The 17,500-nt window shown below is 51.6% G+C and overlaps 1 protein-coding gene across 1 annotated transcript in view; it reads right to left on the bottom strand.

The window, feature by feature from the left end:
- sdk2b (sidekick cell adhesion molecule 2b) overlaps window positions 1–17,500 on the bottom strand; it is a 57,289-nt gene that overhangs the window by 11,319 nt on the left and 28,470 nt on the right. The window contains 5 exon segments of the mRNA XM_067245168.1: window positions 930–985; window positions 988–1,079; window positions 4,790–4,870; window positions 4,873–4,895; window positions 11,717–11,876. Of these exon segments, the coding sequence (XP_067101269.1) occupies window positions 930–985; window positions 988–1,079; window positions 4,790–4,870; window positions 4,873–4,895; window positions 11,717–11,876 (412 nt within the window).

The following is a 17,500-nucleotide window of genomic DNA, read 5'->3' as shown; positions in this document are numbered from 1 at the left end:
TCTATTAGCACACAGTCACCTTGGTGTGAGAGGAATGACTAAGTTCACACCTGGGGGGGGCAGAAGGCAAAACCAGGTGGTTGGAAAGGTACAGGGTGAGACGAGAGAGAGAGAGAGAGAGAGAGAGAGAGAGAGAGAGAGGAGAGAGAGAGAGAGAGAGAGAGAGAAGAGAGAGAGAGAGAGAGAGAGAGAGAGAGAGAGAGAGGGGGGAGTCGTAGAACAACAGAGACAAAGTTGCAGGAAAAGAGGGCAAACTCTCGAGCCATTGAGACGACTTGTGTTGTCTGTTTACACGTCAAGAGGGACACGCCATCTGCAGTTACCAAACACCAGAGGAGTGACAGGAAGTCTATCTCCTGCCGCCCCTCCGTTCTCCTGACCCCCCCCCCCATACCCTCGCCTCTCTCTCTTTCATTATCATTCTAGGTCGGCTGTGATTACTGTCAATGAGCATCAGATAAGGAAACCTCTCGCTTACCTGTCACAAGGTCATCTCCCTGATGAATACACACACACCGCGGCACACAGAGCAAGGGATAGGACTGTTCTGTGACACACACATTCGCACACAAACACACACACACAGACAAGAAATGAGACAGCCAGCTCTGAAATAGCACAGCTGTCACTTGGCTAGTAGTGTCCTATGGCGTGGTGTAGCGGCTGGGCATTCTCTTTATTTACCCCCCCCCAGACATTATAAGTGGGAGACAGAGATACCAGAGCCTGAATCTCATTTGAGCCTGTCGCCAGGAAGCTGTTTGGCCTTCCCATGATGCTCGGCTGCTAGGTTACCTGGTAAACAAAACCCATCCCTACACATTTAGACAAGAAGTAGATAGAGAGATAGGAGTGAAGGGGAGAAGAGGAGGAAGACCACACACACACACACACAGACAGAGGAGACCACATGGTTGGCCATGTCTTACATTCGGCTGCTGGGCGGGATCTTGCGTCCGTCTCTGAACCATGTGAACCTGGGGCGTGCGGGAAGCTGCGGATGCGTTGGGCCGGGACGACAGCCCCCTCCCCCTGCGACACTGACTGAGTGCGCTCCTTCTCCTCGAAGCTGCCCATGACTGGAGAGAGAGAGACAGAGAGAGAGAGAGAGACGAGAGAGAGAGAGAGAGAGAGACAGAGAGAGAGAGAGTGAGAGAGAGTTGAATTGAGTAAGCACAGAGTAAGCAACACAGAGAGCTATAGTTAAAACAGCCAGGACGGGAGTCGGAGACATCTCGTCTTTTGCAATCTTCTCACCATCTGTTGTGGGTGCCGAGATTAACATCCAGTCACTTTGACAGACATCCCACGTGTGGTTGCCATGGCAGCCGCGTGGCAAATTTGCGAGGAGTGCTAACAACTCACTAAAGGGCACGGGGGAGAATGACACACCAACTCACATGCATGTCTTGACTTCTACCTTGCTGATTACCTGAGTGTGTAAATATAGCTTGTCTTTAGTCCAGGACAACCGAACTCCACAACTGCTACAGCTATGTTCTTGCTACTTTGTCACCTACATGTACCTACATTCATATATGCGGTGAGGGAGTCGGGCTAGTAATCCGAAGGTTGCCAGTTCGATTCCCGGTCATGCAACTGATGTTGTGTCCTTGGGCAAGGCACTTCACCCTACTTGCCTCGGGGGAATGTCCCTGTACTTACAGTAAGTCGCTCTGGATAAGAGCGTCTGCTAAATGACTAAATGTAAATGTAAATATATGACATATCATTGCTGAGAGCCGACCTCCTCTACATACCTGAAAATACATTTTTAAATGTTTTATGTAAAACCTAAGCTGCTTGATTAAAACCTTGAGTTTTGAGGTTCCCAAAGTCTAAAGTCGGACTCACAGCTCAGCCTGTCGTCACACTTTGTTTCTCCAAGGGTGTCTGAGTGTCCTGTAGGAGAACAGAGCTTCAACAAGCCAGTGCAGGGAGAACGGAACGATCTAGGTCCTTCTACGACGCAGGCTTTTCATAATCAAAGACAAGCCATCGCGCTGTAACATCACAGGGACATCCCATCAAACACTCAATTAAGTTACGACACATTTGAAGACATAATGCCATCTTTGATACGCGCGTAGCTCCCTGTTGCGGGGGGGGTGGGGGGGGTCTTTGAACTTCAGGATATGAGAGTTCCTGTGCGTTCAGATACTGCCTTCTGCGGCCAACTCTCTGCTCTCCTTCTCAAACAGAATATATATATATACAATGGAGGTAATCTGGCTTTTGAAATACAAGGGCGTTGCTTGTCTGAAATCGAAATCGAAGGGGGGGGGGTATTGAATTCCCCCGACTTTGATCCACTATTTCTACACTATTCCACCCCCAACACCCCCCCCCCCCCCATGCCCCCTCATGCCCCCCCCTACGCCACCCCCTCCTCCAGCCCCGATCTATTCTGTGATGCTGCTGCATGCTTGCCCATGCACAGAGGAGTGTCCCTGCAATCTTAATTGTCTGAATGACTTGCGCAAACCCCCCCCCCCTCCCTTTGTGACTCTCCCCTTCTCTCTCTCGCTCGCTTTCTCCTCTGCAGGTGTCCTCAATTCTCTCCTCACTCTGTTTCACATTCAGTACACCAGCAGCTACAGACTGAGATACAGAGACAGGCAGAGAGAGATAAACACACAGAGAGAGTGGGGAGGAGGGGACTGGTGAGAGAGAGACAGAGAGAGAGAGACATAGAAAGACTTTTGACGATAAGATATTTGCCTTTTTTGGGCAGACAAAACTGCCAGCTAGCCGCCAGTTACATCCCAACCATTTTGAACACACCCCCCTATTTTGACGATCTGAAACGCAAGTATCAAAACGCAAAGCGCAAGTAACTTTGTGGGCGGGACTCCGGCTCGGTTGCTATTTTGCGGCGGGGATAAATGACTTTGCGCCTGGCGCAAATCTAAAATGGGTAGGTCCGAAGTAGCTACATTACTAATGGGTGTGGTTTGGGCGTAACTTGCAATAAACCAATCAGAGTTTCATCTCACATTCCCTTTAAGAGCAGCGCTTGTTCCATGGCGGATTGCTATTATAACGGCGGATTTGCCAGGCGCACGCCAGGAGCGGTTCACAGCCAAGGAGACCGACGTTCTAGTCAGGGCCATAACAGATAGATAACTGACATTGTATGGGAAAGGCAGAGCAGTTTTCTCATTGCACTAAATTGCCCGCTCATGCTGCTCATTCAAATTCTTATACTTATTTTTATATAGCCTACCCTATATTTTATTTTTTTAATTGTTTAGTTCTTGGAATTAGTTTAACTATTGTACTTTTTTACTTAATTTAAGACCCGTATAATGTTTTTTGTTTGCACCTTCCTGCCACAGTAAATTCCGTGTTTGTGTAACATAGGCTACATGGTGAATAAACCGAATTCTGATTCTGATGGAGATGGGAGAAGAAACCCACCCAAATTATCTTAGGTTAAACAGGCGTGGGAGAAAATTGCCACAATTGTTACAAATCATGTTCACATACATAGAGATTTCTCATGAAAATCTTTTTATAATCATTGAAGAAATGTAACACGCCATTAAATCAAAACAATGTAACGTAGCTTCGCAGAAAGAAGACCCTGGCCTCCCAGCAGTGTGCACGGACCAAGCTTGCGCCCTTAAAATAGCATCTGAATAATGCGCCATTGACTTTAAACCACGTTTTTCTTGGTCAGTGGCGGAATTGTTTTTCGGAAACTGCAAAATAGCACCAGGGAACGTTTGCGCCGGAACACGCCTCCTTTTTCGCTGAACCGCCCACGGGAGCGCAAGGTGCGTCTGTGGAGGGAAAAGTCCGCTTTGCATCGAGTGCAAACTAGGAATGATACTTGCGTAGTTGAGAAAGTCAATTGCGCTGGGTGCAAGATCGGGCCGAGAGAGAGAGAGAGAGAGAGAGAGAGAGAGAGAGAGAGAGAGAGAGAGAGGAGAGAGAGAGAGAGAGAGAAAAAAAGTGAGAGAGAGGTGATTCAACAGTCCACCAGTGGGAATGCTCAGCCTGTAGTCAACCTCACGCCTGGTTGGTGGTGGAGTTCTGGCATGTGCAGCCTTGTGACATCCAATCACATGGTCCTCTATGTGTTGGGCTGCAGGTGGGAACCAATGCATTTTGAGATCAGGGCGATTCCATTCTGCCAGGTTCCCACCTCGACCAGCACGAGGTGCACAAGGGTACTAAGTAGCTCAACCAGTAGTGTTGTGAGTACAGGGAGAATATTGTGACAGAAAGCGAAAGGGAGAATGAGAAAGACAGACAGAGAGCGAGGGATGGAGAGAGGGCGTGAGAGAGGACGAGAAAAAAGGGGCAGCGAGCGAGCGAGCGATAGAAAGTGAGAAGGATACAAACAGAGACCGAGTGATAGAAAGAGCCTTTTTTTTCTGAGCCAGTCGGCGGGAGAACGACAGATGTTGTTGACAAAGAAGACATGTAATAAGTGGAGAGCGAGGAGGGACACTGTTCGGGAGGGGGGAAAACGACGGAAAAAAAAACGAACCGCGACATGATCAGTCTAATGAGGGTGTGTGTGTGTGTGTGTGTGTGGAACAGCTGTCTGGGTGGAGGCGTCCTCGCTGAGGGCCCGGGAGGCTGCACCTGTCCCCGCCGGCGCTCTCTCTCCAGCACAAGGACACCACCGTCACGAAAAGACACACACACACACAGACACACAGAGGCACATCCACGCGGCGACACCCGCACGCAGAACACACAGGCACACGGAGAGGCACGTGGAAGCACGCACGGTACACACACACACACACACACCACACAGTGGAACAGTACTTACATGCCACCTGCACTTCGGTCCTCCTCTGGAGCAGGGCACCTACACGGTTCCTCACGATGCAGCGGTAGAAGCCAGCGTGGAGCGGTCCAAGGAGGGGATCAGGTACCTGCAACAGGCACGTCACACTCTTAGAACCACGCACGTCACACTCTTAGAACACGCACGTCGCACTCTTAGAACACGCACGTCGCACTCTTAGAACACGCACGTCACACTCTTAGAACCACGCACGTCGCACTCTTAGAACACGCACGTCGCACTCTTAGAACACGCACGTCGCACTCTTAGAACACGCACGTCGCACTCTTAGAACACGCACGTCGCACTCTTAGAACACGCACGTCGCACTCTTAGAACACGCACGTCGCACTCTTAGAACACGCACGTCGCACTCTTAGAACACGCACGTCGCACTCTTAGAACACGCACGTCGCACTCTTAGAACACGCACGTCGCACTCTTAGAACACGCACGTCGCACTCTTAGAACACGCACGTCGCACTCTTAGAGCACGCACGTCGCACTCTTAGAACTCACAGAATACACACACACACATCACCATCTTAGAACACACACACACGCACAGACACACACATCACCCTCTTAGAATACACACGCGCGCCACGCTGACAATACAAACATGACATTCTTAGAGCAAACGCGCGTCACCGCGCTCTTCAAATAAACACACGCATCACACCAACTGATTTCATACCTTAAACACTGAGGAACACAATTAACCTAGGAGACACTCCTCCCACATACAGATGCAGGCACCAGCTGAAGGAACAGGAGGAGAGAGGAGAGGAGGGAAGAAGGGAAGAAGAAGAGAGGAGAAGAAAGAGGAGAGAAGCCCAGTAATAATTGTGCTCTGGGGAACAACCTTTTCATTATAGGGCGACCACACACTCGCACAAGTACACACACACACACACACACACACACACTAAGACAAATCCCCCTGTGTATCTGCCCACTCCTCAGACATCCTGTAAACACTTCCAGTCCATGCAGGTGCCACTGTCTGTGTCCAGCCCCCCCCCCCCCCCCCCACACACACACACACACACACCACAGCTCACACCCTCGTGGTGACCTTGAGTTAGCTGCAGTACCATCCCTCAACATGGGGGGGCAGTCAAGCCTGACTTTAGAGCAGTACAGCAATCTAGTGCAAACCGTGGCCTGGTCCTGCTGCAAGTCTAGAAATCTCTGCCTCGGAGATTCTACAATGCTATGAAGTCTCTCCCAGGGTGTAGACAGTGTTTCATAGGTCATGTGTTGACAATATGGCCACTCCGGGAGAAGGAAACCAACAAATAAACACAGCCAGATGGATTGGGTTTGAAGCCTCGTGTTGGTAGTAATTAAAGGCAACGTTACGTAAGTGACGATGGCTTGAGTTTAAGGTTCTTTGGGGTAAACAGGCCTTTCTCATCTGGTTCCTCCTCTACTCGGACCACGGTTGAGACGATGGCAGATATTTCTGGTGTTCTTTGCTCGCGAAGGAAGGCAGGTAGTGGAGAAAACATGATGGTGGCCAGCAGCTTTGCCCAGAGAGAGAGAGAGAGAGAACGAGATGGAGGGAGGGAGAGAGAGAGAGAGAGAGAGAGAGGAGAGAGGAGAGAGAGAGAGAGAGAGAGAGAGAGAGAATGACAGAGAAAGGAGTGAAAGAGATACGAGTTAGTGAGAGAGAGAAAAGAGAGGAGAAAGAGAAGCGAGAAAGTCAAGAGGCAAAGAGAGTGATACGAATGAGAGAGATAGAGAGAGTGATACGAGTGAGAGAGAGAGAGAGAGAGAGAGAGAGGAATGAGAGAGAGCTAAGCAAGAGAGGCAGAGAGAGACACACATCCATCATCCACATCCTCGTGTCATCCGTGTGAAATACATGTGACATGTCATCGGCACACCTGTCATGCAGCCCGGCAAGTCTTCATAACAAGCTTGGCTACGCCAAATCACAAACACATGATTCATGGCAGTGCCTTGCCCTCTCTCGTCCTTTCCTCAGAGTTGCTAATTTACTAAGATATTTTAGTCCCTGCACTCCACCACACAACACTATGAGTAGAGGAACAGGTTTCTTTATCGCCTCCCAGCTCAGATACCAAGGCACAAACGCTTGGAACCTTCGGTTGCAAATGACTTTATGGAGAACATGTTTGACCCCCGTGGATCAATGGAGTTGAAAGGGGATGGAGCCAGTGAGATGAGGGCAGGGGAGGGCGGAGGAGAGGGGGAGGACAGATGAGGAGGGGCAGGAGAGAAGGGGGGCATAGACAGAGAGAGGAGGGAAGAGGAGAGGGGGAGAGAGAAGGGAAGAGGAGAGGGGGAGAGAGAAGGGCAGAGGAGAGGGCGAGAAAGGAGGGAAGAGGAGAGGGGGAGAGAGGAGGGCAGAGGAGGGAGGGAGGGAGGAAGAGAGACAGGGAGACGAGGGCAGACGAGAAGGTGAGAGCGACAGAGAGAGGGGGGCAAAGTAGGGAGGGAGGGAGGGAGAGAGACAGGGAGACGAGGGCAGACGAGAAGGGGAGCGTGACAGAGAGAAGGAGGAGGTCAGGGGGAGAGAGACAGCCAGGGGAGGGCGGAGGAGAAAGTCTAGGTTTTCAATCTCGATGCTTTAAAAAGCTATTGACCTCGGCGCGCGATCAATAGACACGATAGACCAGGGATGGTAAAGAGATACGCCCAGACGAAGGGACGAGACAGAGAGCGAGGGGACCTGGGTTTGTCTATCTCTGTATCCCTCAACAATACGTTACACCTCGGCCCTTACCAGGGACCCAGTGGTTACTGACACTCAACCTCCTCCTCCTCTTCCCCCGCCCCTTCCTCATCGCCACAATCCCCATTTTCATGGACGCCGAAAGTAATCAAAACTCTGTTTTTTTCCCCCTCCTCAGTGAAGTCGACGGCAGTTACAGTGGAAGCGTTCGGTTCCTTCACAGCAGGCATGGTCGATATGGAGTGGAGGTGCAGCAGGAGGGAGGAAGGGATGAATGAGGGAAGGGGAGGAGAGGAGGAGGAGATTGACAGGAGCCCGGGTCGATCGGGGGGCCGAGCGTGTGGGCGTGGCCGGAGATTGCAGCTATTACCTAGCAGTAATGAGGTATCAAACCATATTAGCGACAGGGCTAGCAGGGTGTGCATGCAGCCAAGTGCACTAAATTACTTTAGCCTGTGAAGTCTATTAGTGTTAATCGAGTAATTAGGGAGTGTGGTGGTGACGCGAGCCTTCTTCCCTCCATGTTAGAGAGGGTCAATTAAAATGTGCTAATGAACAATAAAGGTGTGGAGGAAGGGAAGATGCATAAACACATTGTAGGCTCAGCAAAGCTAACTATCTAGCATTTGTCGGGCTAATTAACTAGCATTAGCAAAGCTAAATGCTATTGAAAATATATTGAATGTCTCTTTCAGGGAGAGGTGTCCCATGCAGAGGTAGAGAGAGAGAGAGAGAGAGAGAGAGAGAGAGAGAGAGAGAGAGAGAGAGAGAGAGAGAGAGAGAGAGAGAGAGAAAAAAGAGAGAGAGAAAAGCTGACAGGTGGCGTTTGGTGCGCCAAGTCTAACCTTGTGGAATCCTGTGGAGAATTCAGCCCTCAGTCTTGAGCCAGAACCTTCAGGGTGACTTTACCGAGTTCCTCTCTCTCACACACTCCCTCCCTCGCTCGCCCCCCCCCCTCCACCCCCCCCCCCCCCCCCCTCCCTCCATCCTTCCTTCCATCTCTCTTTATACTGAATACAATTAACCTTTGCGGAGCCGAGCGTGAGGGCAGCAGGCTGGTGAAGTCAGCAGGGGCCTGTCTGCTGGACAGTGATTGATTGATGTTCCAAGGGACACGGCACAGTGTCGGGTCCTTGTAATTAGCCGCGCTCAGGAGAAGAGAGGGAGGACGGTGGTGGCGTTGTGGGTGGGACACGGGGGGACACAGGGTGACACCGCGATCCCTCCGCTGGAGCAGGTGACACGCGACGTCCTGTCACATCCTGTTCCCACGGCGACTCGCCTGGACACCCCCTAACCCCGGGCGTTGCGTCACATGGCAACCGCGGCATGTGGCCTCCACGTCCAGGATGGAGTGTTGAGAGCTAAGGAGAGGGCTATCTTAGGGGTGCTGGACGGTGGGCGGGCGGGCTGCTGTGGGCAGAGGGGTTAGGCAGTGGAGAGACTCTGTCGAAGAGCCAATCACGGGGACGTGGACCTATGATGCTGAATGTGGAAGAGCAGCTGAAGCTACTGCCTTGTGCATTGAGCACTTGCACTTTCTTTAAACTCACCCGGCAAAGGCACACATCACACCGACCGATGCACACACCCACACACACATACACACACGCACACACAATGTAGTATGCCGGTTGCCTAATGAACACACTGTACTCGATGCACACACACACGAAGAAAGAAAGAAAGAAAGAGAAAAATAGAGAAGAAAGGCTATTGTGTCTCTGGGCTAGAAGAATGTCGGGAGGGTGAGGGGGGGGGGGGGTGGACTTTTTCAGTTCCATAGCTGAATCCATTAGCATTGTCTAGAGACATGCAGCGGTGCATTCTGGGATTCTGCTCTGCTCCGGTCAAGGTGCGCAAGAGCTCGACACGGCGGGGCCTGTGCGCCCGTTTGTTCAAAGGAAGTAGATGTTTTGTCATGTTCCGCCCGCGCACAGCAAGAAGCGCCTTCCTCTATGGAAGCCAAGTTGAAAAGGTTCCTAGGCAGAAGGAATAACATAATAAGAAAAAAAAAAGGAAATCTCTCTATCGCAAACAACACTGATGAGAACACACGCAAGCACGTTGATAAGGACCTGCGTTCTGCTGCAGATATCATCGATCGTTGTTGTGCTGTGGTGGACACAATCGTTTCTCCAGCTCTTGGCTGAGGAAAATGACAAGGTTGGTGATATGGAATTTGGTGACTGGAATATCTCCTGAAATGCCAAAGTTGATAATGCTGTGTCTTTGTCAGTCTCCCTTTCTCAATACTGAGTGGCTCAAAAAAGCATTTCACCTATTCAAGACAGGAGATAATTTCACACACACACACACACACAAACACACATGCACGCACACACGCAGGCCCCAGACAAACAGTATTCTTGGATTCAACTCATACAATTTGTCAGAGCCACAAAAAAATCCTGTTGATATGAAACATGGTAGACTTGGCAGAGTGGGATAGCCACAGCATGGCTGTGTCTCTAGATTGCTGTCTCTCTTTCTGTCTCCATCTCTCCGTCTTTCTCCCTCAGTTGCTATATTTTCTATCTCTCTCTCACACTCTGTCTCTCCCACTCTCTGTCTTTCTCTCATAGATGGGATGATGTTGGGTTGAGCACACTGTGATCTCAGGCTCATCGCTCATTCAAACCCACTCAGACTTGGAGGTACAGTAACAGTCTCTGTCTCTCTCTCTCTCTTTCTGTCTCTCTCTCTCTGTCTCTTGCTGTCTCTGTCTCTCTCTCTCTGGCTCTCTCATACACACACACACAGATACACACATGCTCTCCGTCCTTCCCTCTATCTCTCCCTCTTTCTGGTGTAACATCCACCACTTACTGATGACTCACCTCGGAGTGGTAGGTTTCGGGTCATTCATCTCACTTAGCCACTCCCCCTCCTTCCCCGACCCCCATGCCCCATGCCAGGACCATTACACAGCTAGCACGCCAGGCCCAGATACAGCTAACACGCTAGGCTAGCTAGATAGCACATCATGACCATATACAACTAACACGCCAAGCTAGAGCTAAAACACCAGGACCAGATACAGCTAACACGCTAGGCTAGCTAGCAACAGCAAACAAGAACCAATCACAGCTAACACACCAGGACAAGACCCCAGCTAACACACTAGGGTAGCTAGCAAGCACACCAGGACCATACACAGCTGGCACGCATGGAGCTCCGAGATCTCCATGGATTCAGTTTAATCACTAATTGAAAAGAACAAATGAGCTGTGGTGTGCTGAGTCTTTAAGGTGCCGTATGCCCTTACACTCACATACGCACACTGGGGCGAGGGGGCGAGGCGGGTCTATAAACAGAGTCAATCACTGGAGACCTTTCCTGTAACCTCATTAGCATACTGACCCGCCCATTGCCCACCTCCCCTCTGCTTGTCACTAGGGAGGTCATGGTGAGGGATGGAGGGATGGATGGATCTTTGTAGTCACACACACACGCACACACACACACGTACACGGATAACCCATTGTAGCTGACCCACGGTGCTTACATACACAATCACACACACCCACACACACCCACACAGACAGACAGTAGCTCAGTCATGGACTCTATCACTTAGTCAGTCCCTCAATCACCCAGTAGCCGGCCTGCGGTGTGCCGCTCCAAGGCTGAGAGAGCATTAGCCTGCTGGAGGACAGGGTCTGCCTGTGTCTGGCCTGCCCCGTCCGCCTCTTATCTCCCCCTGGCTTCACACGCAGGAGAAAGGCCTGGATCCATCAACCAGGCAGAGGTGACCGTGCCCCTTTGTTCTCCCTGCCCTCTCGCCACACACACACACCGGCAAAGCACACACACACATAGACAGTAGGGACACGCACACACTCAAGTACACACCCAGCAGCAGCAGCAGGGGTGTGAAAGTGTGCGCCTCAGCTCGTTTTCCCTCAAACGCCCCACCGTTCCATTTACACCGACAGTTAGCACAAACACACACCATTTCCGGAGATAAGGCTAGTGTTTTCCACACGATTAGGATCTTTCAGTTAACATTAAAGACGCTCTCCCTCGTCTCTCTCTCTCTCTCTCTCTCTCTCTCTCTCTCTCTCTCTCTCTCTCTCTCTCTCTCTCTCTCTCTCTCCCTCTGTGTCTCTGGAAGGTAGTGCTGTGGACAGGCTCAGAGGGGGGGGGAGCGCCTGTGTGCTCGCCCTACATGTAGATCATGGCTGGTTCGGGTTCTCCCGTACCTGTACTCCAGGGAGAAGCGGGTCAGCTCGCTTTCGTTGTGGATCCATTTGAACTCCAGGGGCCAGCTTCCCTCGGCCATGCAGGTCAGGACCAGACGGTTCCTCTCCAGGTGCAGCTGGCTCCTCACCGGCTCCGTCTTGAAGTAGGGAGGCACGTCATCTGGGAAGGCGAGAGAGAGGGGGGGACAGAGAGAGACAGATAGATAGAGAGACATACAGACAGACAGAGAGAGAGAAAGAGAGAGAGAAAAAAAGAAAGAACGAAAGAAAGAAAGAAAGAAAGAGAAAAGGAAGGAGGGAGAGAGAGCGGGAAGAAGAAGAGGGGTAAGTCACACGTTTGTACACGAGTGATACAGCTCAACGGAGGTGAACATACTCAAGCCACACTGTGGTCACACCAATTGTTGTCTGCTGCCAAGATAACTGACACGTTCCTGGATGTGCGTGTGTGTGCGTGTGATCTGAAGGTGTGTTATATACCACGCATCTGAGGTAGTGTCCGAAATGCAACACCACCCACGGCAGATAACGGGGCCTCAGCTAGGCAGAGGAGAATTGGACCTGTGTTGTCTCTTCGTGTTCTTCACGGTAGCATAACCCCCCCCAAACACCTGACAGAATGACTATTAGGAGGGAGGGCATGAAATCCTGCACCCCCCCCCATCCCAATTCCTGTTGTCGTTCTTTCGATGTGTTTCCAGTGTTATCAAAGCAGGGAATGAGAAAAACCAAGCAGAAGATGGTCCCCTGAGAATACAGAGTGTAGCTGACCCGGGTCCACACACACACACACACACACACACACACACACACACACACACACACACACACACACACACACACAGACACACCGTGTTCAAATAGCTCTCCCTGCTAGATGATGTTGCTATAAAGATCCAGCACTGAGGATGATTGTAAATGCAGACCAGATTAATTGGATGGTTGGATAACATAATTATGGAATTGACTGATAATCAGACATTAAAATTAAACTGTCAAGATGATCTATAAGGCTGGTATTTTAGGTTTCCACCATTCACGGGAGGTCTCGGGATGAAGATAAGGCATGGGGAGAGGGAGAGTGAAAAAAAGAAAAGTAAAAAGAAAGTGAACAATTTACAACAAATCTCTCGTTTAAGACCAGAGAGAAAGATAGAGAGAAGAGACCAATAAAGAGAGAATGTGAGGAGGAGCGCAACGGAAAGAGAGACAGACAGAGGAAAAGGAAGAGAGGGAGAGAGAGAGAGAGAGACCGTCGCAGAGAAAGAGCCCAAGGGAGGGATGTGGGCGAGAGATGGAAAGTGGGCCGAGAGACCATGGAGCGGAGGTGTGTATCGGAGAGGGTGTGAAGGCCTGGTGTTTGGTGGCGCTGTCTGTCTGCCTGCTCTGCGTGGGGCAATGCTAGCGTGCTGGGGAGTGGGAGGGGAGGTTATGAAAATGAGGGAGATTTGAGGGCCGCGTTAGCAATTTGATTAGACGGGCGAGACTAATTGTTCCCCTGGTGATCGGGGCCTGTGCTTTTATCTGCAATGGAGAGATAAAGAGAGAGAGGCAGGAAAAGAGAGAGAGACAGAGTCAGAGAGAGAGAGAGAGAGAGAGAGAGAGAGAGAGAGCAAGAGAAACAGAAGGCAGGGGAAAATAAGGGGGGGGGGGGGGGGGGGGGGGGGGGGGGGGGGGGGGGACCAGAGCACACACACGCGCACACACATGCACGCCCGCAGACACACTCACACTGTCAAGGTTTAGCAACTCTGACACACAGCACAAAGCAATCGTGTGCATGAGGAAGGTTCCAGATCTGTTAGCTCCTCTTCATACACCAGCTCCCCTCCCAGACCCACTCCCTACTGACCTCCGGCAAAGTACTCAAATGTGTGTGTGCGTGTGTGTGTGTGTTGGGGGGGGTGGGGGGTTGGGGAGGTTCATAACACAGTCTCGACCAGAGAGTCAATTAAACCTGCTCTCTCGTTAATGAGAACAGTGCAAGGTACAAATGCTGGCCCTGGAGGTGAACATTTATAATAGAACAGGACTTATCTCCTTTCTATAATAGGGGATGGGGGGGAGGGTCTCTAAGTAGCAGGTCCTCCACCCTTCACTGTGGGCTCCTTACACAGGCCTCGACAGGTGTGCTCTGTCATCCAGCTCTTCCACACCCTGTGAAACATACACTGACCCAGACCGAAACACACAAACACACACGAAACAGGAGGACTGAAACACACTCAGGCTTTGAGTCATTGTGTAGCAGGACTCCCCTCTAGGTCTCCAAACAAGCCATGTTCCGGAAAGCAGGGAGATGAAGTGGACCTTGACCACACTGAGGCTCTGGTTGTACAGCACCAGACATGCACATGTGTACACACACACACACACATTTCCCAGCAGGCCATGGTGCTCTGGTGGCAGCCGGTAGCAACCTCTTCCAGCCAATCCCCAGGTGTCGACCACTCCGAGACAAGACATGCATATTTCATCTGCAGCCTGAGGCCTGGTGGTTAAACAGACACACACCCACACCCCCCCCCCCCCCCACACACACACACACACACACACACACACACACACACACACACACACATGCACGCACACACATGTACACAACCCACTGACATACACAATCAAAGAAACATTCCAATAAAACCTTGACGCCCACTAGATGATTAACTATGAACACAGTATACTTGTGTACAGTTTTCTACGTGTGTGTTTGTGTGTGTGTGAGAATGTGTGTGCGAATGTGTGTGTGTTGGCAGTCAGAAGGAAAGGAGGTCTACTGGAGGAGCTGTAAGCCCCCAGCAGGGATTACTATATGTTCTACTGCTTGACATACAATACAGCACCAGCACACTGGCCTGGCTTAGATCGGGGTGTGTGTGCTAGTGACCGCCTCCATATGTGTCCCACAGAGACCCTCAGAGACAGGCCACTGCTGCCCCCAGCAAGGCTGCACACACACACACACACACACAATTAGACACACACACACACACATTCACACACAGACACACATGCACCCACCCACATACGCACACACACACACACACTGACAGCCTTTGGCCTGACTCCAGCTATTACTGACAGGCCTATTCGTTCTGCTTACGGATGAGCGCTCCCTCTTCACAGAACTTCATTTCCCACGAGTCTGTGCGGGTTACTAATCCCTCACTCTCCAAACTGGCCTGCCAAGCCCTCTGCTGCTATGATTCAGCTGGCCATCCTCAGGGTCCCAGAGCCTTGAGCTGGCAGGGACGTGGGTTGGAGAAGGGGTGGCCCCCTGGTGGTCAGACTAAGGAAATAAATGAAGCCCATCTTCTCTGCTGGAAGTCGACATGCTAGTAGTAATGCCTGGGAGCTGTCCTATCACAGCCAAGCCCTGCTTGTGTGAGACAGGAAGGGCTGTGCGCCATAAATCAGAGAGGTAAAAACATGAAAAGCGTCTCCCTTCTTTAACGGCCTCGGAGGAGAGGGACGCTGGCTCGTAAATCTGCGCGCTAACCTTTAGCCGCGACAGGCTAAGCTCTCAGCGCGCCGCGCGCAGCCCTTATCACTCGCCCCAGAGTCATCGCTCCTCTCCCGCTAATAACGCCTCGCCAAACGACACCGGCTTCCGTCAAACATGGCCTCGCTCACAATAAGGGCCGCCAGCCTATGTGTGTAGGTGTGTGCATGCGTGTGTGTGTGAATAGCAGTGAGTAGTGTGTGCTTGTGCGAGACAGTCTGTGTGTGTTTAGGATTTTGCGCTGGATTGCGTAGTGTGTGTACGTGTGTCTCCGCGTGTGTGCGTGCATGCATGTGTGTATGTGTGAGTGCATCTAATTTCCCAGAAGATGAAATAAGCTCTCCATAGTGGTCGAACACGGTGCACACTGTACTGAGCAAATGAGGCTATTATGGTTATGGGAGCGAATCAAATCCTGCCCTCTCAGAGGCCATAAAGCTGAGGCTCGTCCCACCCGTGTGGACGGCATGGTGAAGCCCTGGAACATCCTCACTCTGCTGCCCTGGACAGGGACCGACCCTGGAGCTGGGGGCTCTCTCTGGCAGGGGAGGGAGGAGGAGGAGGAGGTGGAGGTGGAGGAGCAGGAGGAGCAGGAGGTGGAGGAGGGAGGAGGAGCAGGAGGAGAAGGAGGAGCAGGAGGAGGAGGTGGAGGAGGAGCAGGACGAGGAGGAGGAGCAGGAGGAGGAGGAGCAGGAGGAGGAGGTGGAGGAGGAGCAGGAGGGAGCAGAAGATGGAGAGAGCAGGAAGAGGAGGAGGACGAGGAGCAGGAGGAGCAGAGCCAGCCTGCGAGGTCTACCACAGATACAGATCCGCCCACATAATCACTCTGGCAGAGCCACTCAGAGGAAACATACACACACATGGTCGATTCTCTTTCTTTCAGTCTTTCTGTCTGTCTCACTCTCTATCTATGTTCTCACTCACTCACATGCACACACACACACACACAACCAAAACCCTTTTCAGATGCGATGCACGCTCCAGTAGCTTGACTAACCCCAGGCAGGTGAGGCCTGGCACTAGCCTCCAGACTGCTAAAAAATGTACGCAGTGAAACAATGTTGTTCAGCTCTTCATAATGCATAGCCAGAACACACTGGGATCATACAGCAGTGTTTTACACAAATACACACACACACACACACACACAGGCCCACACACACAGGCCCACACATACACACAGAGACACACGGGTTTGTTTTACAATCCTAGTGAGGACTTCACCCCAAGCTCTACCCTTAACTATTCATGTAATTCTAACCATAACACACATTCTAACCCTAACACCAAACCTCTTGGAAATAGCACTTGAAAGTTGTGGGGACCAACAAAATGTTTAAAACATTTCTTAGTTTACTATCCTTGTGGGGATTTCTGTGCATGTGTGTGCGCGCTGCTAAATAAATTCCTCACAGAAATTTAAAATGGTGGGCGGAAAAGTCAATTTCTTACACTAACTTAATAGTCTTAATCACCCAAGGGTTAGCCTGGGAGTTCAGGTAGAGGGGAGCTGCATTAACAGGAGGTTCATTTCGGCTCTCGGGCTGCCTGATCTACGACTGGAGAGACAATTCAACTCCTTTCAAAGGCCTGGATCACAACTGTTTAGGTGGCACCTGTTAACTGCTATTGTCTCACAACATGGCACCCTTCAGCTCGCTGTCTTGGGTCCGGCTCTGCTTGCGATGCGGTAGCCAGTATCGTGTGGAAATGAAAGGGCAGTAACGCGCAGTGTGTGTGCGCTCGCAGGGAGAGTGAGCCAGATGACAGCAGGAGGATCCTGTATGGTTCCTAACCCCCCCCCCCCCCCCCCCCCCCCCCCCCCCCCCCCCCCCCCCCCTCACCACCACCACCACCACCAACACCCCCCTACCTCCACCCCACCCTCACACGAACACAGCCACATGCAGAGGCACGTTCCCCGCTCATCCATCGTCACACACCGTGAGAGCTCTCTGGTCACACTCACGCACCCCCCCATGGGAGGTGTGATCACCCTGTGCCCCCCCCCCCCCCCCCCCCGTTAATGAAGGGCATGTCTAAATAAAGGTCTGGAGATGGATGGAGGAGGAGGAGCGGAGGAGGAAGGTCTATTAGAGCGAGGGAGCTCTCTCACTCATTGCAGCCTTCCCCCTCCCTCCACCACGACCCCCGTCTCCATCCACTCTGCTGCACCCCCTCCACAGACCCCAGAGAGACACCCCTCGCACTCTCTCTTAAGAGTGAGTGAGAGAGACAAAGAGAAATGGAGAGAGGGAGAGAATGGAAATGGAGAGAGTGAG

Source organism: Osmerus mordax, chromosome 10 (assembly GCF_038355195.1).
Source record: "Osmerus mordax isolate fOsmMor3 chromosome 10, fOsmMor3.pri, whole genome shotgun sequence".
NCBI classification, from domain to species: domain Eukaryota; kingdom Metazoa; phylum Chordata; class Actinopteri; order Osmeriformes; family Osmeridae; genus Osmerus; species Osmerus mordax.
Note: the sequence above shows the minus strand (reverse complement) of the source record. Positions and strands in the feature narration are given on the sequence as shown.